At 45.8% G+C, this 26,156-nt stretch overlaps 2 protein-coding genes across 3 annotated transcripts in view; one reads left to right on the top strand and one right to left on the bottom strand.

Annotated features, from left to right (window-relative positions):
- The window catches only part of SEMA5B (semaphorin 5B), a 265,869-nt gene extending 259,945 nt beyond the window's left edge, over window positions 1-5,924 (top strand). The window contains exons 23-24 of one of the 2 annotated variants that reach the window (XM_066190264.1): window positions 3,599-3,668; window positions 4,133-4,213. In XM_066190264.1, coding sequence (XP_066046361.1) covers window positions 3,599-3,668; window positions 4,133-4,140 — 78 coding nt within the window. In that variant the 3' untranslated portion in view covers window positions 4,141-4,213. Of the gene's footprint in view, window positions 1-3,598; window positions 3,669-4,132 lie in introns of both variants that reach the window. The other variant, XM_066190263.1, reaches the window with a different exon arrangement.
- A 10,878-nt stretch (window positions 5,925-16,802) lies between these two features.
- The window catches only part of SLC49A4 (solute carrier family 49 member 4), a 70,774-nt gene continuing 61,420 nt past the window's right edge, over window positions 16,803-26,156 (bottom strand). Inside the window, exon 9 of the mRNA XM_066190261.1 lies at window positions 16,803-24,413. Coding sequence (XP_066046358.1) covers window positions 24,298-24,413 — 116 coding nt within the window. The 3' untranslated portion in view covers window positions 16,803-24,297. The remainder of the gene's footprint in view (window positions 24,414-26,156) is intronic.

The following is a 26,156-nucleotide window of genomic DNA, read 5'->3' as shown; positions in this document are numbered from 1 at the left end:
CTAAGCACATTCCGCAGGTTTTCATATTAGCTCAGTCTGGCCTAACTTTTTTTGTGGAATATTATGCTTGCATAAATACCAGAAGCTTCTTTCTTCTCAAGGCAGGGTAGGATCAGAATGAGGGCCTGAAATGCATTTTCCTTGGTGTTTGGAATACATCGTGTATATGGCACAGAGATTTTGCCACAAGTAATTTGCAGCAGTAAGCATTGACCAGGCTTTTGGCTCTTTCTGCTTACTGAGCAGACAGTTGTAAAAGGTTGTAGTTGCTGGCACGGGAAGTCGGTAGTGTTTGATATGGGAGGAAGCAGACAATAAGAGGAAGATACAGGCTGAGTGTCAGGAAAAGTGTCATGAGTAGGGTGTGGAGGTGTTCAGATGAGCACCCCCCTGACACATCTTTCACTCTGGAGGGTGCAGGACAGTGGTGCAGGAGGGCTCATGTGGCAAAGGCAAGTCTCTTTTCCTTCCCTGAAACCTCTGGTGAGGACAGCCTGAGCTCTAGTGCTGGCTGGGCTGCTTCAGTCAGCTTAGCTGCCGCAGCCACTGACAAGTCCCTGCAAAAGCACCAAAGGACTGTCCCTTCTAAGAGGACTGCCCCTTCTAAGAGGACTGCTGGGCGTTGTCTTCAGGAAGCACTTCTTGGCCCTGGAAGTACTGGGGACCTGGCTCAGGGGGGCTGAGGGGATGAGACACTGGCAGGAGTTGGGCTAGGAGTCAGGGTCTGGTTGGTCTGTGTTGGTTTTTGTGATGGGCTGTACTTGTGCTTTGGTGACAACTCTTGCCTTTCCTGTTGCGGCTGATCAGTATTGCTGGGGGCATCCATGGGTGCAGCAGGCTGTTCCCATCCCACAGGAGCTCCAGGGAGTTCAGGCTGTCAGGAGGCTCTGACCTCGCTGGCATAACCCACACAGCAGTGGGGAAATGCCTTCCAAAAGGAAAGTTGTTGGCCATCTCTGTACTGTCACTGTGAAGAGCTGCGGGATGAAAGCAGGGGTTAAAACTCTGAGTAAAGCAGAACAGGAATCGACCCAGAAAGATTTAACTGCAACCTCTTCTCCTGCAGTGAATGCATGAGTGTGTCTGTGTACATCTCTAAATTTCACTGCTGCCTAATTTCCCTTCTACAGCGTATCAACCAATTTCTAGTGCCAAGGAACCTAATCATCTGTTTATTAAAATGAGACAGACAATAAGTTTGTGGGGGGAAATGTTAAGGCAGTGCACATTGATCATGCTGATTTAGGACAGTACTGCCATCGCAGCATTTCCAGAGACAAATTTTTTGCAGCTAATTGCATTATAAATTCCACTAAACCATTTTATGAGGTATTTCCCTAAGATATAAGCCCTTCATCAAAAATAAAACCAAAAAGAGCAAATAACCAGTTGTAGGGATTTTCCTAAATAAGTATTATATGAAGATCAGAAGAGAGAGAAGGAAAAATGCAAATCATGTTAATTAATTGCTAAATCTGTTGTAATGGGGTAGTTTTAAATACTGTGGAAGATGTTTTAATTCATACAGATTTTTCATCTCAAAGCCAAAAAATTTGAGTCCTGAGGCCTTTGTCCTCAGATCAGGATGGTCCTGAGTTATTGCAGGTCAGGATTTTCATCTCACTAAGTTTCAGAGGTGGCAATCCTGTCATCCCATGAATTTTAACCAACCCAGACAAGGTCTGGATGCTGGACCAGCTTCAAGAGAGTCCAGAGAAACTGTGGCAGTGGGACTCAGCCTCTTCTTGCTGTGGCCACGGAGTTACAGTGCCGGCAGTGGGTATCCTGGACTGGGAACATCAGTAAGAAACAGCAGCCATCATGTACAGCCAGTGTGAACATCAGAGAGCAACTCCCCCAAATATTCAGTGGTAGTACTTAGAAAAGTGTCTTTTTACAGGGAATCTCAAACTTTGTTTTTCTCAAGCTGGGTCAGAAGACATGGAACTGCAAAGCAGTTAATTGGATTTCCCAAGGGAAAATAGCAAGCACTTGGAGGACTGAGGCATGGCTTCCTTGTTTCCCAGCCTCCAGCACAGAGCAGCAGACTGATGGCCACACTATTTCAATATTTCTTTGGGTGACTGCAAGCAAAGCATGACATTTCCTTCTTTACTTCCATATTGAAGGGCACAAATTCTCATTTCTTGAAAATATTTGTCACTTAGAGCATGCCTATACAAATGCTCTCCTTGGTTCCTACAAATGTTGTGCTGTGGGATCAATTTAGGGACTCCAGGCAGGGGGAGATCGCAGTCAGACCAGGAGGGGGGCTAGGTCTCCTCCAGTTTCCATGTTTCAGGCAGTGCTCATTTCTGAAAAACTTATTTGGTGGTTGAGCAATCGGGAAATTTCTTTGCCAGAGTAGCTTTGTCACAGGAAAGCTTTTCCTCCTAATGTCTTGTATGGAACTGGGAGTTGTAAGCTCCCAGGGTAGCTGTAGCTGTCAGTCTGCTGATTAGAAGAAAACATTTTCTTTTCTTCCTCCTCCTCTCCCCCTCCCCATGCAGTAAAATGATTTGATTACAAATAAATAGGGAGATAAATGTACTGCCTCTGATCTCTGAGCCCAGGGTAGCTGATCCTTTCAGTGGTCACAGCTAGGATGTGGATGAGCCATGACTGTGCAGTGGGCACATGCACAGGGTGAGACCCTGCTCCCCATCTGTAGGGAACCCACTGCTGTCAGGTCACCCCACTGCTGCAGGGGCTGGGGGGGACAGAGCCTTCCCCAGAAATTTCCATCTGCACTTGCCCTCAGGCCGAAGAGAGATTTCTCACCTTGCTGACAGAGCCGCTTTGCCTGAAGTTCAGTGGGTTGAGTAAATCTGAAGGAGCTGGGTAGTTCCTGGACTTGAGCATTAGTTAATTAGTTCTCACCTTGCCCTGAGCTGGGTCAGGCATGAGGTGTTTGTCTCAAGGGGGAACTGAGGTGAAGTGGTTCATCACTAAAGAAGCATCAGATCATGCCAGAACAACCATTAGGGCCCAGAGCAACCATTAGGGCCCAGGACTAGCTGGCTCATTAGACCTCTCCATCTCTGCTCCTGACAGGAGAGATGCTCATACTCTCTTTAAATGTGCTGTTAATTAAATGTTCCCTGAAGATAAGGATGCTGTAGCAGCACGCCTAGTGTTGACTCCCAGATCAAAGGAGTAAGTTCCCTGCACAACAGCCATTAAAGGTGCACTTTGGACTGACATAGACCAGACAGGCATTAGAAATTTAAGCCAGGGGTTAGGTGAAAAAACTGATAAAACCATGTCAGACAAATTCAGAGAAATCAGATGACTGTGAGGTAGGAGAAAGTTCCAGAGAATTACTGCACACATACACACAAAGTGTGATTTTATCCTTGTACATAGGTAACAGCTGGCATAGCAATGGGCTTTAATCTGGGGAGAGGGGGACATCTGCTTGTTGGTGGGAAGGGGGGAGGGAGAAAAAAATCATTTCTAATTTTTTTCTGGTAAAACGGGCATTTGTCGTTCTCTTTTTTTAATGTTTTTGTTTCCGACAATTGTTACGTGGTTGTTAATTTTTTGAAGTAATTTTAGATTTTCCAAAAGTGACCATGATTTGTTACTTATACTGTAGCTTACAGAAGTGACACACTTAATATCGGGGGGTCCAAACCTGGATATCTACCAATGGAGATGGAGATCAGGTAAATGCACACCTGCTCTTCCAAAGAGGAAAAGCTGCCATTTGGCACCTGTTTGCGAGGGAGCCACAGGCTGTACCATGAGCATTTTGGACCAGGTTAGAGCTGAGCGCTGCCATTAATGGCGAGCCTTGGTGTAGGCCCAGCATGGCTTTGTGTGACAACGGTGTTCAGACCACACGCCATCCACCGGGAGACTCCATGTCCCTGGGGAAGGCTCTGGGTCCATCCCCAGCAGTAGCTGAGCTCAGGGCCGCTGCGGCAGACCTGGCAGGAGCTGTGGTCCCCAAGCCCAGCCCGTAGCGAGCGCGAGGTGCCAGCTTGCTCTCCCAGCAGGAGGGAAGGTGGTGGTGGCTGCAGCAGAGTCTTTGCTGGAGAAGACAGGTGAGAGGGAGGTGCCTGCAGGTAGAAAAGAGTAATTGTGGGGCACTGTGGCCACGCCTGTCATCTCCTCTTCTCTTTTACAGACACTTAACAAGAACAACTTGATACCAGACGACAGGACCAACTTCTACCCGCTGCAGCAAACCAATGTGTACACAACAACCTATTATCCCAGTACACTGAATAAATATGATTACAGGCCCGAGACCTCCCCTGGAAGGACCTTTACCAACAGCTGATGATGGACAGATCCTATGGGACTGGATTACTTCCTATATGATTTTTTTTAAATTGATTTTATGGACCAAATACCGGCCCAGCTTCTAGATGTAAATATTGTACAGTAGGGTCTTTTTTTTTTTTCCTTTGGTTAATTGTGTTTCTTGTAAACAGCACATCTCCTTACAAGGACAAAAAATTCAAAGGGACCATTCTGCAGAGCTTTTGTGGATATTTGTCTGGAGATGGCTCTTCTACTGCAACTGTTTCTGGCTGGAAGGTCAGCGTGCTGTCCGAGGCTGAGGTTTTCAAGGAAGGAGCTGTGTGCTGGGCTTGGTGGCCATTGAGCAGCCACACACAACACATGGGAGCACTCCAAGCACGGCAAGAGGTGGCCTCCTGGAGCAGGACTGGATGCATCCTTCCTGAGCCAGGACAACAGTAGTGCGCTGGATGACACACAGCTCATGGGACAGGCCAAACAGGACTCCATCATGCCAACAACTTGAAGAACATTTTCTTTTTCCTTTTTTTTTTTTTAATTTTTATTTTTATTTTTGATTTTTTATGTTTCTGAGAAAAAAGAAAAAAAAAGTAGTAACTTTCTAGGGCAGTGTTCCCTGTATCTTCAACCGAATCTTTTCATATTACAGGAAATACTCTCTGCAGCCTTCTTTGGTAATATGCAGTTCAGCTGATGAGAAGCAACACACAAACGAAGTGCATTATCCAAAGAAGCTTTCCAGAATGTTTCCAGTTTTAATTAAAAGAAAATTATACAGGCAGTGAGACACTGAGAAAAGTAAATGTTGGAATAATATTGGAGACATGAACTTGGAGTGCCTAACAAACAAAGATGTTTATATCACTGGAAAAAGAGATGTGATGATTGCCGCACAAGAGCCATGGGCTTTTTTTCTTTCTTCCTTTTTCTTTTTTTCTGAGACAGTGTTAACTCTTTTTGTTCTAGCTTTGATCCTGATTGTGTCTGCCAGGAGAGGCAACTTTACAGGCCATGCTCTTCTTGTGGAAAATCACCATGCTTTGAGCTAATATTTTCTCTTGTTTTATTATTGGGTTTTAGTTCATATACTTTCAAAAAATGAGTGATTCTGACTTTGCAGGGGGAAGGTATTTTTTTAAGGAATGTTTCCATAGTCTGACATGACCCAGAAAGTCTGCTGCACGTTCTTATAGCATCTTCCAGTCAGTACTCTATGAAATAGTAACACAGCTGAGTAATGTGCATTGTTTGCCAATATTTCTTTAATTTTTCTGAGGAAAAACAACCCAACAAACAAATGCTGCTGCAGCTATTGAAGTAAATTGGAGCGGTAGCATTATTAAACAATATATCCAGCCTTGAAATGTAATTTTGTGTATGTGTGTGACTGTGTCTATAAGAACTGTATTAGTCTGAAGCAGAAGCCATGTTGTCTACAACCAGATGTTTGTCTGACATAATTGTTTGGCAAAAAGGAAACTTATTGCTGGTGCTTAATGTACAACTACATCCAGTGTGTTAGCAACGTGAACAAGTTCACCGCTGTTATCATTCAGTGTTTCTAAATATTTATGATGAACTCCCGATGCTAAGTATTTTAGAATGTCGCAGTACTGAGCATGAGATAAAAGTACACCCTGAAATACGCATGAGCTCCACGTGGTCCTGAGCTTGGCTTTGTTGTCTGCACCTTCCCCGAGCAGTGCCGTGCCAGTGCCTGGCCCCGGCTCGGTCTGTTCCCAGCAGTCCTGTCTGTCCCCGCTTGGTTTCGGATTTCGCTGTGAGCCGACATCGGTTGTTTCTCAGTGCTGTTCCTTCGCAGTTGCTTGTTTGGAAGCCCGGCTTGGGCCGTGTACTCAGCTCTTTCACGTAGGCAGCTGGTAGGAAATGGAGAAAGCCTGTGTTGCTTGTGACAAGTATATTGCTTTTCCTGCGAGGAAGAGCCAACGTGACTCTGCAAGCCTGTGTGTTACGGCGGTTTGACCAGAGGGCAAGTATGAAATAGCCTCCCATTTTTAAATTACTTTGTTTGACTTCAGTTTGCAGTGATTGAAAGCTGTAGGGATATTTGTAATAAAGTGGAGTTATTAGCACTGCCACGAGGACACCTCAGGCTCAGCAGTGCCCATCATTTTCAGCAGCTGCTTTTCTGATTTAGCAGCTCATCCTGTTTCTGCTCTGGTCTCACCAGGTGAAACAGACGGGGCAGAGGGGGAGAGAGGGATGCCCGTAAATAGATTTTAAGCAGCAGAGTCAGGAGCTGATGCAGACCTAGAAGACTGTCTGAAACACCTGCTACAACTCTCCAAGTTGGCAGAGTGGTTCAGCAACCCAGAACCTCCAGCAGCACAGCCAGGCAAGAGCAGCTGGAGCAGAGCAGAGCAGGATCACCAGGGAAGCAGGATAGCACTGGTGGCAGGTGGCCTTCAGGGAGACTCTTCCCAGGCCACCAAATCCCATTTGAGGAGTGATGACTTCATGCCTCGTGCCATAATGAGTTCACCCTGTCTCACTGAATTTCCACATGCCCCTCAGCAATATTTAAAATCCTGACTTAAGGTAGTTCTAACAAGTATGTAGCCCAAGGGTTGGAAATTATTACATTAGACTATCAGGATGGGATTTCCCAGCATTAATTTATGTGATTCAGGAGAAAACACTGGCTCCCAAGATCATTCCAGCCATTGTAAAATCAAAGCCATCTCTGAACTTCCCCATCAGAAGATTCCCTGTGTAGTAACACACTCTGCAGCTACCATGCACGTGGCAAGATTGCAGCTGGAGGTTGAGGGGATGCAAGCAAGTCAAACCTTGCAATTAGCTCCATTTTCTGTTTTTCCTTTCCCTTTTCCCCTCTCCCCCTTCAATTTTTTTTCCCATTTTTAGGTTCACAGAATAAAATGATGTAAAGTGATTTCTTTTTCCCAGAGTACCATATGAAATTATTTAAATGTTCAAGTCACCAAGATGGGTGATTACTGCCATTGTGCTCAGGAGGTGGATATTTTGTAGGCTATTGGAGGGCAGATGTTTGAGGGTGGTGCATGTGGTTATAGTTTCATTAAGACATTCCTTCTTATCAGCCATCTAAATGGATTTGGCCCTTTTTCATATAATTGGCAATCACAGCAAGGGGCTGTAGTCTCCATTCGAGCAGAAAGCAGAATCCAGGAGGGAGTGAAAAAAAGAAATCAGAACACTGTATTACTCAATTAATGTTTGCAGGAGAGAGTGCAGTTCTTTAAGGACGATTTTAATGCAGTGTAAGAGTTGCATTTTTTATGAGCTGTCTGATGTGTGGCAGGTTAACGACACCATGTGCAGGAATTTTCTTGCAGTCCAGGTAATTTGGCACCTTGAGCATCAGGTCTGTAATATCTGTAGACTTTTGAGTTGCTCCTGCAGCTGGATGGTAAACTTGATAAAATTTCCCATTCCTAACACCATCTAAAACTGGAGTGAAAATGTGTTTCCTTTGGGAGCATTGCTTTCCAGAAAGTTCATTATGCTATATATATAATTTTTTTCCCCTTTACTTCTAAGACAGAGAAGAGGAACCCTGGGTGGTTCCTCTGTAGGTCTGGAGACTCTGTGTCTCTGCAAACCCTTTGGATAGGATTCAGGTGTACAGGACATGAAATATGATGGAAATCTTACAGCCAAGTATGTAGTGGAAACATCTGTAATTAGGCCATTCTCTCTTTTTCCATGGAAGTGCTGCCTTTCTCCCAGCCAAGGGGGTGTGCCTGGCGCTGGTACCCAGGGATGTTGTGCCATTGCTGTCGGGTTTTCTTTGAGCAGTTGCCAGTAAATCACAGCTCACTGACAGACAAACCACTTGAGGATCAAACCCTCACATAAGAGGTACTGTTGCTCTGAAGGTGCACTTGAATGTGCAGCATATGAGCCAGGGCTGCTCTTAAATGTATGACCTGTACAATACTATAGGAGAATAACATTTATTGTCTAACCACCACTGTTCCTACTGCCTTATGTTCAGAAAATGAAGTGTTTGCTTTGAAACCAACAGAGAGCAGGAATGGAGCCTGTGTCTGACATAGACAATTTGATGCCTCCGGTGATAATCTGCTGTTCAGCCCACCTGGAGAGAAAACTGCTGTCCATTGAGATTGATTTATTCTTTGTACCAAATGTAGTGGGGGAGAGTTATATATATACATATATATATATATATATAAATATATATATAAAAATGTAAATTTAAAGTTTCTGTAACAACTTACTCTTCTTTTTGTAACAGTGTATACATCTATCAGTGGATAGATACAGTATATATTTATAATATATACACACGCAATATATATATTTAGCAAAATGCCTGCAGAGGAAACTTAGAATAAGAAAGGCAGTGCTGGTATTCAAATTCCACAGGGACAAACTGAAGAAAAAAACCCTATAAAAATCTAGTACCCTTTCCATTAGGTTTTAAAACCCACTTTTGAGGTAAATAAATATAATTTTTTAATTGAAAAATAAATTGATTTTTCTAGCTAGAAATGCTGATTCTCCCCTAAATCATTCTGGTTAAGAGTTATTAAGAAAGAGATACTTGATACTGTTTATATTTTCATAATAAGCCTCCTAAATTTCTCATGTGTATCACTCAGTTGTTTTTTTAATTATGAGTAGGGAGTAATTGTGCAAAGAAAATTAAAATAGCAAGTAGGAGTAACAAGTCTTGTACCATTAGAGCAAAAGACATCATCTGTTAGAACAGGAAAAATGTCATCTTCCGTGCTGAAGAAGTCAGTAACTGCCTTCTGAGTTATTGATCAGCTTTACAAGCCTTGCCTTACAGCCACACCAGGAGGTTTTATCTGAAATGTAGGAAAAGAAGCCCTGTGAACGCATGGCTTTTGTTTTTCAGAAGGGTCCAAAAAGCCCACCAGGCCATGGAGGCACCTGGTGCCGTGGGTGTGTCTGGAGCTTTCCGTGTCAGTGACCAAGGCTCTGCCCCCACGAGCACCCCCAGGAGCCAGCCCTTACACACGGCAGGGCACAGCGCCCTCAGAGCTGGCATGGCAGAGAAATACCCAGTAAATCAGGTCTCAAGGATTCATTCCTCTCCAACAAATCACTTAAATGCCCTCATGGCCAAGGCCTAAACTTCCAAGAGATGAATCTTTCCCCTAAGCTTTTTAGAAGGAAGTTCCAGGTGTCTCCAAGAGTGGTTTGGGGGTAGGTGAGAGAGCTTTCTGTCCAGGTTTGTTTTGCCTGGTTGCCAGAGCCTTCAAAACTGGGCAGAAACCCTTCTGGAGCTGGGTCCTTGTGGGACTTACCCAGTCTCAGCTGTTCTGCCTGGAAATTACTTCTTTAGAACCTTTGGGAAAAATTAATATCTGCATTAATCCTGACTGGAGAAGCAAAACCAGGAACCCGCTATTTACATAGCCACAAACGTAAGTGCTCAATAGCATTCAGTGTAAGTTTGGGTCTTGGACCTGTTCCTTTTTCCATTCTGCCTCCAGCCTCAGCTGCAAACTCACCCCTGCTATTCAAGAGGAGTCAGTGCTAGAAGAGCAGCATTTGGCTTTCTGCAGGCCCCAGCCACGATTTGGTTTTAAACAAATCTGATCATGAAAAGTATTAACACTGCACTCCGGTTCTGACACCTCCATCAGCAGGATGCTGCTGATTCTCAGGCCACGGAGTCAAGCAGAGGTTGGTGTGGATGGGCCATTAATAACTGGAGCAAAAATGTTATTAGTACCAAAATGTCAAACAATGTAAAAGCCAGCCAGCTGTACAGCAGTGTGCTTTCTTTCCACACCCGTCCTTAGACAGCATCCAGACCTGCCCATACCTAAAAGCCATGTGCTTAACTGGGAGCATTCCCACAGAGGAAGCTTTAGGGAGGATGCATGGTGTGTGAGATGGAAATGATAGGATTTGTCTTGTGGTTGAGGTGGGAGAGTGACAGATGCAATATTGGATTTTGGATACATGGGAAACAATTATGTGAACACAGAATGCTTGCTCCAAAACAACAAAACCTGGAGAGTATTATTGGACTCTGTTGTGAAGGCACATCACCTTTCCTATGCAATCGAACTTGATGGTACTTTAGCATAAAGGTGACCTAGACTATAATCACTGCCTTTAGACACTGTGAATTTTTTTTGGGTACTCTGTATTTTTATATATTGTACAATGTAAAGAATAATTCAGAAATAAAACAGACCAACCTGACAAGCCTGTGGGTTATTTCTCCTGTGGCTGGCGTGCGGTGGGGCTGGGGCTTCTGACAGCGCTGGCAGGGTGGGCCAGCAAGAATGAGGAGGGGCTTCCTCCTGACCTTGGTGGCCAATGGCCATGCAAAATCCACTCAGCTCTCTGAGTAGGGATGGGGAATTGCAGCATCCGTCTTTCCTCCCTGTCTGCACTTTGGCTGCATCCTGAGGCCCAGGTCTGGACTATGTTTGTAGTCTCTGTGGACACCAAATTGTGTTACTGAATGTAAGGCTCCCTTCCCCCCATCACAAGCTCCACACCAAACATGAGGTGCCTTCCAAAAAAAAAGGCATTTCTGAGTGAGGTCCCCACTGAGGTAAGATCAAATATGAAATTCAGGGTGCCAAATCCTTGTCCAAATCTGCAATGTCTCCCTTCTGCTCCTCAGCTCTCCGCAGGTGACACCGAGCCCCCAAGGGCACCGCTGCTCTCTGCGCCAAGCCAGCAAAAAGACATTCTTCCTCTGCAGAGTCTTTCAGCTGTATATGCTCAGCTGCAATGAAATCCTGTCACTGCTGCTGCTGCTGCTCAAGCCCTACATATTGATGCAAAAAGTTACAAAAAGCTGAGGGACACATTTTGATTGAAGGATGATCGTAGCCTCATATTGAAGAACGTAATAGCTCTTGTTGCATTTATTAATCAAAGTAAAGACCATGAAAAGTGACAGAGTCAGGAACATTTTAGTTTATGTTCCGATACAGCTCAAGACTTATATTGAAGTTCCATACAGAAAATTACACCATAATGTCGTAAAAAATAGATTGGGTTGCTAATAACCTGAAACATGCTACACCTGCATACATAATACTTTAATCCTACTAAATCATAAGCTATCATTTGGGTGTTTTCATATTCTCAAGTGTGCATACAGGAATTTCTTTTCAATGCAGACCATTAAAAAGTAATTGAGAGGCACAAGATCGGTAAAAACAAACTTGCTGTGAATAAGATGGATTTTTTTTCCCCAGTTAGTTTGCATGGTAACACAGGGAGGTCATTTTTGAACAGTTTTGTTTTGCGTCAAGACACCTCTGCATACAATTAGAGCAAAGTATTACGTTGGAACCAATTTCCAATTTCCCTTAAATGTGTCTACCACCACATTTTTTTTCTAGTTGCTAATTTGATTCATTAACATAGCAGTTTCACTTTTAGCCTCAGTAAATTTGGTTCTCTCACCTTCACACTATGCATGCCAAGTGTAGCCTTTTCTCTCTTTAATTCTTAATTGTGTGGAAAACAGAGAAAGTGTTGTTGTCTTGTGGGTTTCCCATGAGGTGTGAGAGCACCCCCAGCAGCATGGGCAAAGCAGGGACCCAGGCCAGGCTGTGGAGCTGTCTGGGGGGACCACATCAACAGCTGCAGCCCCACAGACCCCTCCAACCTGCCTTGGGTAGTGCTCTGAAGTTCAGCATAAAAAAATGCGGGAAAAGGAAAAAGCAGAAGTTTCCTCATGACTCGAGTCTGGTCTCCCTGTCTCCTCCCAACTCCCTGCAAGAGGGGCTTTGGGGACAAGGTGGGCCAGGTGCTGCAGTGACAAACCTGTCCCAGCCCTGTCCCTACATATGAAGCCCATTCGCTGGTGTTTTCTTCTCTGTTAAGGGCTGGAAAAAACCATGGCTGGTGGGGCACTTGCCTGGGCAAGGGCACTGCCAGCACTCAGTGCTGTGGAGGTGAGGAGGGGCAGAGAACTGCAGCCCAGCCCAGGTGACGCCCGTGCTCATGAAAACACTGGAGCAGGGACTGGGATGAACGAGTTGTAACCACCTCAGAGCAGCTGAACAGATGTGTTTGGGCACCCGGGCATTATCCAGAGCCAGTCATGTCAGAGCAAGTTAATTTCCTCCTCTGAATGTGCACCACATCTGCAGATAGCATGGAAATAAGAAATATCCTGCAGCCTGATTTTAGCAAGGCTGTTGACTCTCCCATACATGAGCCTCATATGCTGCCAGGAGCAGTGTCCAGGCAGAGCTTTGTGCAGACACACCCCTTGGAAAGTAGTCAGGCTGCAGCAGTAAAAAAAGCCTCAGGTGAATCCCACAGCCAGCACGGCTACTGGTGCCTGGCTCCCCCACCAGTGCCCCCACAGTCCCCCACCACAAGGTGATCACACGGCCTGGCTCTGACTCCTGAATTTCCCTCTGCCCACTCAACCATTTCACTCCTCTGTGAGAGCCCACGTGTTCATGCTGCTGTGACCAGGCGGGGGGACAGTCCCCAAGCTCAGCAACATTCCCTGTGTTGGCCCAAATCAGCTCAATGCAGCCATCCTGAAGAGATCAGTACAGAGCAAGCACCTCCTCAGTGTGTGTGAGGGTCAACCCTCAACTGCAAAAGCTCTGCTCCCCATGGGACCTCGTGTGTGCTTCCCCCTCCAGGGTACAGCCGAGGGACCACACGCTCAGTCACCAAAAGCTTTGGAGACTCATTACAAACCGTTTGGCTAAGAGTTGAAATGCATTCTGACATGGTTTGTTTTGTTCATTCGTAAAAAAGCACTGACAGAGTTGTCATTGCACTTTCTGTTTAAAAAACTGAAGTTCATATTAATAAAGAAGGTGACAGAGTTCAGCTGTGCCCAAAGGAAAAAAACCCAACCACATGCACACATCCCCTGTCTTTGGTGACCTAAAGAGCCTTTCAACCCTTCAATCTGCTGACAATATCTCCAAAGCAAACCATTCTCCTGTGGGTAAGGACTGAACTGGCTGAAGGTGATTTTGGTGGTGTGACAGAAACGTAAAGCTGGCTCTTGGCTGCTGGGCAGACTCTCACCCTTTCCTGCTTGCCCCCATGTGATCACAGCCCAGGTTTATTTTGTGACCTGGAGTTTTATCACCCTTTTTTTGTTCCAACTGGCCTTATGTTGACACCCCACAGCAACTCAGACGTGTGTAAGGTCAGCTGGTTTTCATTTTAAAACTACTAAGGTGACAAGGGAACGCTCTGGTGCTGCACACCAGCCACATCCATCTGTCAGCTCCGTGGTGTGGATCTGTACAGAATATAGAAGGTGCAACTTTCTGGGTCCTCACATCAGCTGAGGCAGATCCGGAATCCAGGAAACCAGTTAAAGCTCCTCCTGGCTGCGGTGGAGCTGTGGAAAGTGTTTTCTGGCTGAGCAGTTGTGCTGCAGCATTGTCACCCTTCAAAATAACATCTCTGGAGACTTTCAAGGTCAAACTTCACAGTTTGTGAACTGGCAATTAGCTGGAAGCAAAAGGTGGTCCTGGCTTTCCATCACTCTGGAGACAGTGAGGTGTCTCCAAGACTCAGCATTGACCACAGTGAACAGCAAGAGGCTGCTGAGGTTCCATCCATCTAACCTTGCTGTACTCCTTCATTTTTAAACCTCCCATAGTCATTTCCTTGCTGTCATGGAAATAATGGAGCCAGCAAAGAATTGCTCCCCTCTCAAGCACAGGGTAATGAACAGCCATCAGAAACATTTGATATTTCCATGATGTGAAGCATCAATGGCCACAGAGAAAACTGTTCCCATTTTGGCAGTACTTAATTTACTGTCACGAGCAAGCGATCTGTATGAGAGAGCAGGCACAATGCTGATACACTTTTATTACCCTGCCAGGAGCCACATTATTGTTTTCTGTTTTCACATTTCTTAGCTACAACATTTTTTTGTTCATAGGTTTCTTCCTGTGAGCTTGGCTGGAATTATTTTTATGTTGTCCCCAATTTACATGCTGACTTACATCAGCCTGTCCTCAAGCGAAAGCCTTGCTTTCTGCCTGAAAGCCTCCTGGCAATTACTGCTGTCTTCTGCTGATCCATCACTCCTTTGGCGCTGGAGGAGACCAACCTCCCTGCCTGGCAGAGCTGCCTGTCCTGGGGAGCAGCTCAGTCCCTGGCAGGCCCCACCGTGCCTGGAGCTGCTGGATCCAAGGAGGGTCTAGAGTGAACAGGTACAAACTTGGACTCTGAGCATCACTTCTGCACGCCAGCCCAGAGCCCCAGACCCCACCCCAGCCAAGGTAAAATCACCTCCACCACACTGGGTGTACGAGGTGGGCCGGGCTGCAGTGCCTGCCATGGGCTCAGGCCTATGCTGAAAATCTCTCTCCAAACGTTTTTTTCTGCACATCAGAGGCAGTGAAGGCATTTCTGTGTGAGCTGCGCTGATCTGTGTGTGTGATGTGTGTTCACACTCCCGCTGCTCATCCACTCACCACAAGCCCTTCAGAGCCACCTTTCCCTTGCCACCATCATCACCCTTTGCTCTTCCAGCACCAAAACTCAGCCGTAAAGCCACGATCCCGACCCTCAGCTCTGCAGTCAAAGGCAGGTTTAGGGGAGCCCCGGGAGGAGTTCCAGGTTCAGAGCACGGCGGGGCAGCTCCTTGGCTGCCGGCATTTCCCCTGCCCGTGCTCGCCTGAACCCCACCCCGGTGCTGCCCGTGGCGAGCTTGTGTCCCCTGCCCGCTCCTTGTAGTGCCTGAGCCGGGGGCTCACCGTGGCTGTCCGTCTGTGGCCGAGCAGAGGGATGGACACACAGACGGATGGAAGGAGTCCAGCCCATCGTGGTGCCCCCGGCAGAGCTTCCCCAGCCCTGGGACCTGCCTGCAGATCCAGAGCAAAGAAATGGAGCAAAGCAAGAAAGCTCCCGAAGGGAAACCTCACTGTGGGACCTGCAAAGCCTCCCAGGGCTGTGGGGCCCCGCTCCCATGCTCGTGTGACTCCAGAAGGGTTAAGGTGGTTTTTGCAGCCCTTAGCCAAGGATGATTTCAGTGAGTGGCTGGCCTGCACTGGGAGAATGTGCTGCTGCTGGCAGCTGGCATGAGGAATCCTGGCATGGTGCACGCTCTGGACCTTCCCCTCTGTAGGCTCAAACTCAAGTCGTGGCAAAAAAAACCCCAAACCAAACCAAACCAAATCCCTGGATGGAAATTTGTGTTCACATGATGGTGGGTACAGAGTAACATCTGTGGCTTGTGTAAAGGTGAATGCCTTGTGTCCCAAGTTCCTGATGTGAGCCCAAATCATGCTCCTGGAGCAGATGAAGCCCTGCAGCTGCTCAGCTCTCGTGACCCACAGCCGGAGGGTAAAGGCAGGTCCACCTGTGCCTTGGGGTGCTGCTGCTCTTGTTTCCCAGCATCAGCATCCTTGGTGCTGGGCTGCAGCCCAAAGATGCCAAAACACACAGACCCAGCATTCACAAGTGGCCCCAATCTTTTGCCCAGCCTCTGCTGGTCCCACGGTCGTTAGACATGAGGTATCTGGGAGAGCTCACCCACATCTGGGCACATCTGGGCATGGCACCAAGAGCTTTCAACCAGCTGGCCCCGGCCCAGCTGCTCCCCCATGTGCAACTGCAGCACAGCTGAGGAGGGAGATGCCAGCACCCGGCACTCTCAGGGAAGACAGAATAAATGTCATTTATGTGCCAGGAAACCAGCAGACTTCAACAACAGCAAAGATAAAACAGAAAATGGGGGAAAAAAAACTTGAGAAAGAATGAGCAGAGGGACTTCACCAACACACAGAAAACTACATCAGGGCCCTGAGACAGACCCTCAGTTCTCATCCCCCTAAGGATGGAGATTTCTGTAACACTGCAAAGATAAATACAACTGGGAACTGTATCATTAGAGGCGCTTTAAGCTCCCATATATAGCCTGGAAAGAGACTGTTGCTAAGAATAGTGGGGCCCAGATATTCCATGACATGAGAGTTGACAGATTTCTTCCCAGCACTAATAGGATGTGAGGCTATTTTAAACTTGCCCTGGTAAATAGTCAGGGCGTTCTTGAAGAGCTGGTCCTAGAAAATAAACATGGATCAAGAGATGCCGGGTAGGGTCCACTTCAATTAAATGCAGGATAAACACATGGAAGGATATTGCAAAGGCTCTCCTTTCTAAAAGCCCCAACAGAGACAGTGATGGTGGGAGCCAGCAAAATCAACTGGCCTGCAGCATCCTGAGCCTGGAGGGATCAGGGTGTGAAATCAGAGCTGTGATGATGAGGTGGGGCTGCAGAGGCTGCCACCACCGCCAGGCCCTTCCCTTCCCTCGCTCCCCTCCCTGCTGGAGGAGACCAAGGGCCACACCAGCAGTGCCAGACCCTCGCCCCAAAACCTCACTAAAGCCACGGAAATCTTTCACTGGCTGGGCTGGGAGACTGGATGAGGCTACATTCATTTAGACCAAACAACCCCCATTTTGTAGCAGTATCTGCAGTGTTTTTTGGCAGCATTATGGCAGAAATAAACTACTCCCTTGTGCTTTCTCGGAAGTGATGAACAGTGATGGCAACAAACTGAGTAACCTCTTTAATGTGCAACAACCAGTATGTAAAATAACACGCACTTCATGGTCAGAGTCCAGTTTTAAATAGAAATTACACAGTGGATATGTTACATTGACAAGTATATAGTGGTTTCAACATTATTTTCTCAAAAATAAAAATACACCACATCGGAATATCGCATACAAAATGTAGACTTTGCCCTAAAATAAAATTCTATCAAATCACTTAAAAAATTACAAAAGTAAAACGCATACAAACTCCAGTAAAACTGAACAGTCTTACAAGTCGAGGATAGTTTACAAAGATGCTCTCCAACATGTAAAACCCTCTTCCTTTTCCATATGTTCATGCAGTTCAAAAAACCCCAACTGTTAGGCGTGTCCCTTAATTAAAAGCTGTTTTTATGACCTTATCAAGTACTTCTTTCTAAAATGCACAGCGGAAGACATTAAACATAGTAGGGAAAAAAGATATTTTTATGTAGCAAATATCATAGGCAGAGAAAAGAAATAAGTCTGGAAAATGCATTATTGTCCCACAGGAGCAGGAGCTGATGGCAGGCTGCCCCTGGGGACACCCTGCAGCTCTGCTGGGCTGGCTCAGCCCAGGTGGCAGCAGAAAGGTCAGGGCACACAGAAGAGCTGTGGGCAGGGAGGGGGCAGAGAACACAACTCTAGTTTATATTGCACGTTCAGGGTGTCCCTGCTGGGGAGGGACATGGAGCGTCCCCCTCCCCTCCCCTGGCATGGGTGGGCACCCCAAGCCCCAAGCAGTCCTTCCCCAAGCTCCCTGACTTGTCCCACACAAACCTGCACATCCCCTCTGTGAAGGAAAACATGGGCTTGGGGTTGTTGTGGCTTTGACAAACACATGGACTAAGGCTGGAGAAGTGGCCTCAGCCTGAAGGGAAAATCTTCCCATAAAGAAAAAAGGTTTTGCTGGTAGTATTATCTTCATGTAGCAATACAAAGTGAGTGCAGTGAGTCTGTCCAGATGCAACAAGATGATAAATCACATGGAGGAAGCCAGTGGGGAGAGAGACCGTGCAGAGAAAAGCTGTTATTGCAGAGAGCAAGTCCCACCTGCCTTCTCTGCTGCACCTTGGAAAACCAGCACTTCTACATCGTGTGCCGCCACCTGTGTGCAGCTGTCCCTGTGGCACAAACCCCATCACAAATAGAAAATTAAGGTCAAAAACTCATCCTTGAGGAAGGAAAAAATGAGGCTCTGAAACAACTGGGCTGAAGTAGACACCCCTCCTGTGCACATAACCCAGGTGCCCAAACATTCCCCCTCCTGGGCATCCTGGCGCAGCGCTTCCCTTCTCCCTCTGTGCTGAAATCCCTGCCCTCCACCAGGCCTTAGAGCTTCCCACGGTGCTGCTGGGGCTGAGCAGTGAAGAAATAGTGCTGAGGCTGTGAGGGGCATGAATTGATCCAAAAACATTGCAATCCCAAGTTATTGGCAGGAGCCAGCACATCTGTGCAAATATTTGCTTTTGCTTGTCAAAACTTTGGACAGAGTTACATTTCTTCCTTTATTTATTAGTTTCATCTGTCTTGAAACACAAACTGCAAAAATTGTAAGCAGATTGACATCTTCTTCTGACTTCACTGGGGCTGTGCCTGCTCTGGGGCAATTCTCTGCCAGCTGAAGTGACACTCCTGGAGGAAGCAAGGCAGATATTCCTGTGCCACACACAACCCACCTCACAGCAATCACGGCTGAGGGAAGTGAATGGAGTCGGCCTTGATGGTTATGATCCCCTGATGTGAAGCAGCAAGCCTGGAGGCTGCCTGGCTGCCTCTCTGTTGGAAAGAAGGCAGCAGCAAGGCAGCATTTTCCTCTTCTCCCCGCACAGCTGGAATGGCGGGACCCACAGAAGGTGACAAAGTTCTTGTGTATTTTGGCAGGGTTGGCATCTGCCTTTGCACAGCTGTGCATTCACACACACAGCAACCTCCTTGAACACTCCACATCCCTGCTCTTCCCATGTGGTGCTTTAACAACCCTGAGAATGGCAGCACCAATATCAAATACCAAATCAATACCCAGAATTGGTGTAGGTTTCCACACCACTGCAGCAGTTGTCTTGCCAAGTAATTATAATGTCCATACTTAGCATAAAAGGAACCTCCTCAAAACTAATGAAACATAAAAATGCCTTTGTCAGAGATACTTACTAATTTTGGAGTGACCCAACAGAAGAAATAAACAATTAGAGCCCTGCTGTCACACCATTACAGAGCATTTATATCCACTGTGCAAACTATGTAATTCCCATTCATATTTCAGTCACTCCTGACAATTAAATCACGTTTCCCTTTCTTGTAACAGCCAATACTTGCACATCAATCAGTGCAGCTTGTTTATGTTGCAGTGCAAGGCCACACAGTCACTTGCTCAGTTTACTGTAGAACAAGCCCAGCATTAACATCCCTGTCACCACAAAATTTCAAATTTTATATGGACTTGATCAGTCCAATGCAATATTTTGGCACTGAAATGCCCCCTGAACTGGGCACTTGTTACTCAATCCAACCTGTTGCTCTCTCCAAGTTACCACTACAAACACTGACAGAGTCCGGGGTTTTCCAACCCATTCCAAGAATCAAGTCGTCCCACTACAACTCCTTTCAGCTCTGTCAGATATATGGGAATTTGGGATGCTGTGAGCCTGAATACCTGACACACACAGTGCCCATCCGCTTGGCGTTTCTAGGTGTGGGAGCTAAAATCGTAGGTTTCAGGTAAATCACAGTCTGCTTGTAACAGATTATCTGTTCACAATATGTGCAGAATCCTTTGGGCCTGCGCTTTCTTCCAACTGGCATCATTTTCTAAAAAGTCCCTATTCTTATGTACATTAAGAACATGGTCAGCCAACCCTTCCCTGTAAAACTGCTCTGGAAGCAAGGAAGCTCTTCTCCACACCTCCAGCTCAGGGGAGCAGGCTGCCCCAAGAGAGGGAAAAGGATTCCAGAGGAAGTTAATGGGTAACAGCAGTTACCAATGCTGTAAGTGGAGCCTGCACAGCTCCACAGCTCAGGAAAAGGAGAGCCAGCAGCACTGGAAGCTGAACCAAGGGTGTCACTGAGGAGCAGCCTATGTTTAAAATTAACCATTAGGAGAGAGGGCTCACTATGGAGCATCCTTCCCATCATTCCCAATATAAACCACAACACAATTACCTGTGTGTTAAGGGACTCAGCACTGCTGGGGAAGACGTTCTTCAGGGCCATGAGCTTACAGGCCACAAAGAGAAGGGAATTCCGGGGCTTCTCAGGGCGCCTTCCTCTGCTGGCAAGTCACAGGCCACACAGCAGCCAATGCTGTGACTGCTTCAAGTTGGAGAGACTTCAAACTTTCATTATTAAGAAAAACATTTAACTGTTTTGAGCCTATTCTGCACTACTGCTAATCGCATCTGCATGGCTAAGGACTCTCCATGCACTTCAAATTCAAACTTCTAACAAAGTGCAGGTAGCCTGGCAGCTTGGACTCTTGCTAAATCCATACAAGAGTGGACTAAGTGATAATGCTTATCCAAAAAATACTACTATGGGTTGAGTTCTGTTAGTGACATGAAATGGACTGCTCCTCCACAGAAGGATGCTGCTGTGGGGCACAGATGGGGATAAAATGTTTTTCAGAGATCTCAGCAAGCACATTTAAAATCCTCACCTCCATTCTAAACCAGACTGGCTAATCTAATAAAATCCCAAGCTTGAACATTGTGTGTGTGGAATGCAGCTATGTCCTGCACAACTTCAAGTAATTTGGGAGCAATCCTTTGACTTTCACTTGGGCAGATTTCCATGCGAGTTGCTGGGAGCTCAGGTTGAGCCCCGACTGTGGAACAGTGCCTGTGAACCCGGCGCAGGTTTCCAGCAGGGCTCGGCTGGGCTGCCCAGCCCTGGAGAAGGTCCTGCTTTGGTGCAGAGGCACTGATGGCTTTAATTCCCACCACCCTGCAGTGCCAGGCAGGCACAGGGCATGGGCTCTGCATGGCAAGGCTTTGGCAGCGAGGGGTTGCAGGGGTGGTGTCCGTGAGGAGCAGCTGGGAGCTTCCCCATGAGTGACAGAGTCAACACCAGCCAGGCTCCAAACAGAGCACTGGCACTGCCAAGGCTGAACCCACCAGCCATGGTGGTACCTCTGGGATGGGAAGGAAAAGAACAGAAAGGAAGTTACTGCACAGCAGCCATTGCAGCTGGAAAGAGGAGTAGCCAGGTTGAGTGCAGAGGGAGGGGCAGGAGCTGCTCCAGGCACCTGAGCAGAGATTCCCCTGCAGCCTGGGATGCAGACCATGGTGAGGCAGCTGTGTCCCTGCAGCCCATGGGGAGCAGAGATCCACCTGCAGCCTGTGGAGAACCCCATGTCACGCAGCTGGATGCCCAAAGGAGGCTGTGGGCCTGTGGGAAAGCTGCTGAAGCAGATTCCTGGCAGGACCTGTGGCACAATGGAGAGAGAAGCCCAGGCTGGAACAGGTTTGCTGGCAGGATTGTTCCCAAAGGTCTGTGCCCACACTGGTGAAATTCATGGAGGATTGTCTCCCCTGGGAGAGACCCCATGCTGGAGCAGGGGAAGAATGTGAGGAATCCTTGGGGGATGGGATGTGTGATGGTCTGACCACAGCTCCCATTCCCTGTCCCTCTGTGCTGCTGAGGGGAGGAGGAAGAGAGAACCACAAGTAAAGTTAAGCCTGGAAAGAAGGGAGGGATGGGGGGCAAGGTGTTTTCAAGATTAGGTTTTATTTCTCATTATCCTACTGTGATATGATTGCTAGTAAATTAAACTAGTTTCCCCAAGTTGTCCTGCCCATGATGGTAACTAGTGAGTGATCTCTCCCTGTTCTTACCTCAACTCAAGAGCTTTCCGTTGTATTTTCTCTCCCCTGCCCATCTGAGGAAGGCAATGACAGAGCAGCTTTGGTGGGCACGTGGTGTCCACCCACAGTCAACCCATGACACAGTGAAACAGCTACCAAAGCATCAGAGTCACAGTGAGCCATTCACACTGACTCAGAAAAACAATTAACAGCGTTTAAAACAAGAGGTTCACTCTTCTCCCCTGACTACGGAAAGCCTGCATCTGGAAGCACTGAAAAATATTTTGAATCGTTTGATGCCTTCTGGAACAGAGGAAGAATAGGTTATAGTCTGAATACTGTGTAAAATACTTCTCCATCTTAAAATAGTCCGGACAGTGAAATGATTAGAAATCTTTGTCACTCAGGACAGTGCCTGAGCTGAGCAATTTTAATCCTTATATAGCTACAGTAAATTGCAGAAACAGAGCTCTGAAGAGCCATCTGAGCTTGCAGTCCTGCCATGACAATGCATCTCCAGACTCTTGGCAAGCGATTCTTGGTTTCAGAAGACAATAGGTAGCAGCAGCTACCGGATATTGACATTAATCCAGGCACTAAAACATAGAAAAAGAAGCTGGACAGTTAACATCACTCATGTAAAAAGTAAGGGATGATGCCAGTGGACCAGAATGTGCTGGTTGGACTGATTTTGTTTGTACAGGTTTGTAACCCGTAACCTATGCAGGTTAGCTCCACTACAAAAAGAGCCTGCTTCAAGACAGGAAAGATCATTTAGAGCTGATATAGGCAATGAGCTAAATCCATTTTCAGTTACTACAGTAAGTACATCAACTGCTCTGAAAACATGAAAGCCGGAACAGCTTGTTTTATTTTACTGCACAGATACACTCCTGAGTTAAGTCTTAGAGTTGTATTCTCTCTGCAAAAGGAGAGCAGGCAGAAGGAACAGATCTGTCCCTCAAAGGTACTTCTGGGTTTATTTGAGTGAGCTTACCATGTTGGTGTCCCACAAAGGAGCAGGGGGTGCTCGATTCAACTTCTAGAGATGCAGAGCCCCCTCCAACACATGCACCCACCCCCTGCCATAGAACTGCCAGGACAGGAGAGCATTCAGGCCCTGAAAGGAATCCCTGTCGCAGAGCGCACACGACACGTTCCCACTGACGGCAGTGACTGGCTTGGTTACAAACAAGGGCACATCACCTTCCCCAGACAGCATCACCTGCAGTAAACCTAGGGAAACACACACCCTTGCACAACTTATATATATATATGTATCTCTTATATATATAAGTTTTATTTGTGAATACATTGATATAAATATGCACGCCCCCATACACACAAACACACCCCCATAACACAAAGCACAGAACACACACACACACACATGGAAATATTTTAAATTATGCTGAACTTAAATCTAAGAATATAATTAAGAAATCATTAGCAGGTTTAAAAATTGATTTAAAAAACTCTTCAAAATGTCTTTAATACTTATGTTCAGGAAAGGGCCAGAACGACCACAGATTAGTACTGATAAAAAGAGCTGGCAATAATTTCCCATATTATGCCAGAACTCATGAGTTACTCTCCACTGTCAAAATCATTGTCATGTTGCCATCAATGCACCTCCTCAACTAGAAAGGTTTTTTTTTAGGAAACAGTGATTTCTCAAGACTTGGGTTACAAGCAATATTGTTTAGGCACCCTCAGTCATAAACTAATCCTAAAAACCAAACACATCTTAGAGTATCAGGAGAGAACTAGCAGGACTCAGACATCCACACCCACAGTATTCAGTGGCACAAACAGTAAATAAAGCAGTACTGGAGATGGAGGATGGAAAGGTGACACAGTGGTGGCCTTTAGAACAGCAACGTTTACCTAGAGTGACACTCCAGTATACCACAGATGCTCCATATTCTGGAGAACCATATGGAACCATGGTGGCATTTCAGAGATGACTGTGGGTGCAGGTTGGGATTCAGTGGCAGCTAAAGTTTACTTGTGCTCCAGGGTGGTAACAAACACCTCTAATAACACTGCAAGGATTATTTGGGATATTTAGTATGGCTAAAAACCCTGGTACCAGTGTCTTATATCAGAACCCACTTTATTAGAATGTAAATGTAGTGTACAAGAACCAAATCATTTTAGCTCAACAGTTTAATGGACATTCAATATATAAACGACTAGTGACTTTAAAGAGATCTTGAAGAAAAGATTTTTGTTTTCTTATCTTTTTCCTTTTGTTAAGATTATTCCCTATTTTTATTCTGATAAAAGACTCCAAAGATTACTGGTACCCTGGTGTGTATAACCGTGAGTCAGCACACAGGCACACACACACACACACAACATACACCTCACTGCTACATCAACAGCCTCCTCAACAGAGAGCCCCAGCCCTGGCACAGGGACCTGGACAGCAGAGAGATTCTCTTTGTGCATTTCAGTGTCACCGTCACCACTCCAGTTCCACATCTGTGGCAAATCAAGATGGTCTTGAACGTAAGAACAACCCATCCCTCACCCTCTCTACATAAAGCCATGATTAAGTCTTGAAATTTTTTTGTTTTTCTGCTGTTCAGCTGTGCAAATCCAGGCAGATGTGCAGACTGCAAAGCCGACTCCCAGTCTCTTCCACGCCCTCACCAGCCCAGGGTGATCACACGGAGACAACGACGTCGAGATAGAGTCTGTCGTAGGACTCGCGGAAGCACAGGATGAGGAGCAGGCTGAGCAGACACGACCCTGGCAGGCACCAGTTGAACCAGGAAAACTCTGTAAAAGCGGAACAGAGACCCAGCCTCAGTTATCAAACATGTTCTGTGTTTAGAATGACCAAAACCTGGACTGATGGCAGGCTTGAAGGCAATTGCTGTGTTCTGACAAAATCCTGACAGCTCTCGATTGATGGATGGTTAACGCGGTCTGTGAGCCTCCACCATGGACGCCTTAAATTAAATATATTTATAACCAATGCCTCCAGCTAATGTAAATCCTCCTTATTCAACCTGCCAATGAAGAGAGCGGAGGGGAAAATAAAATCTATCATTGCTAATGGAGAATAAACCACTTCCAAAGACTCTGCTCATTAGTCCCTTGATTTCTATGGATTGAGAACTAAAATTAAAAGCATAGGAAGAAACTGGGTTTGATTTTGAATCAAACCTGCTACATCGTATAAGGAGGGAAAACCAATTCCTTGGAAGAAACTTGTGCACAATACGATCAATTCAATTTAAAAGTCATTCCAAAAACAGGTCCTCAGAAGCCTCTTTTCAGCTGTTCAACATAACATGCTGCTCTTAAAAGCCTGTGTTCTGTACTCAAGAAATCCTATCATCTGATATTTGACTAATAATTAGAAGTTTGATGCATGTTTTTTTTTTCAAACAAGTACAACACAGTTTTTTTTAATGTGTCAATGTACTAAAGAAACATTTATTTCACTGCATAGCGTTTTACTTATTTTTTAAATTTTCCGTTATTACTATTATTATTATTATTTATCTTGTTTAATTTTATAGAATCTAAACTCTCCCTCCAGGTCTGAGTTAATCAAAATCAAGGCTTCATCATTGCTACTTTCTTAAATCTGTAATTTACATTGCTGAAAGAAAAAGCATGATTTATTTTAAACAATGGGATGGACAAAAGTCAGAAAGCCTGAAAAATCAACCTTCCAAAACCTGTGACTTTCAACAACACTCTCCCTGATCCACTAAAAACCCTTACGGATTTGTTTAGGCAGTAATATTACTAATACCATAGGAAAATTTTCCTAGGCTTGGAGAAGACTGTTATGTGACGCCAAAAGTCAACAGGCAAATGTTTTGTTATTATTTTCCTTATAACATTCCTCTTTAACTGGATTAAACAGACTTTAACTCAAATATCCTAAAAGACAAAATTTAACTTGGGAATCCTTCATGTCTTTTGTGATCCAGAATTTGTGACAGCACTGGCGATACAGGGAACGCATCAATCGCGTGAAGCCAAAGGCCAGTTTCCTTTTGTTTTTCCCTGCAGAAAAGCAAAGGGAACCTCATCCAGAGGTTGCAGCTTTGAGGCACAGCACTAGCAGCAAGGCTGAGCTTTAGGAAAGTTTACATCCCCACTCCGCTAGCAGAACCAAAATCTTCAGTGCACTGAAAAGCTTCCAGGGTTTGGGTCTTTCACAGCATTTGCAATATCAGTACAAGGAGAAAAAGAGAAATTGGAATGAAAACTATTGTAAGATTATTTGGTCTAAAAGGAAAGACCAAGGGAACAAGATGAATTTGACTGAGTTCTGATTTATCTGTAAGCTTCTTAAATGCCATTAGAGCATGTATTTGAATCAAATGAAAGCAAATGATTAAGATCATTATCTACCTTCCAACGGATTTTTTTAATCAGAGGAGGCAATAGCACTCCTGGCACTCATCCCCCCCAGTGACCACACACTCTCTCATACTTTCTATTAAAGAATGGATTTTCCTAAGCACAAATTACTTTATTTTCTTTCCTTTTGAAGAAATA

This window comes from Chamaea fasciata, unplaced genomic scaffold (genome assembly GCF_029207755.1).
Source record: "Chamaea fasciata isolate MVZ Bird 193981 ecotype frontalis unplaced genomic scaffold, bChaFas1.0.hap1 SCAF_8, whole genome shotgun sequence".
Taxonomy (NCBI): domain Eukaryota; kingdom Metazoa; phylum Chordata; class Aves; order Passeriformes; family Sylviidae; genus Chamaea; species Chamaea fasciata.
This window is presented reverse-complemented; position numbering and strand designations above follow the sequence as displayed.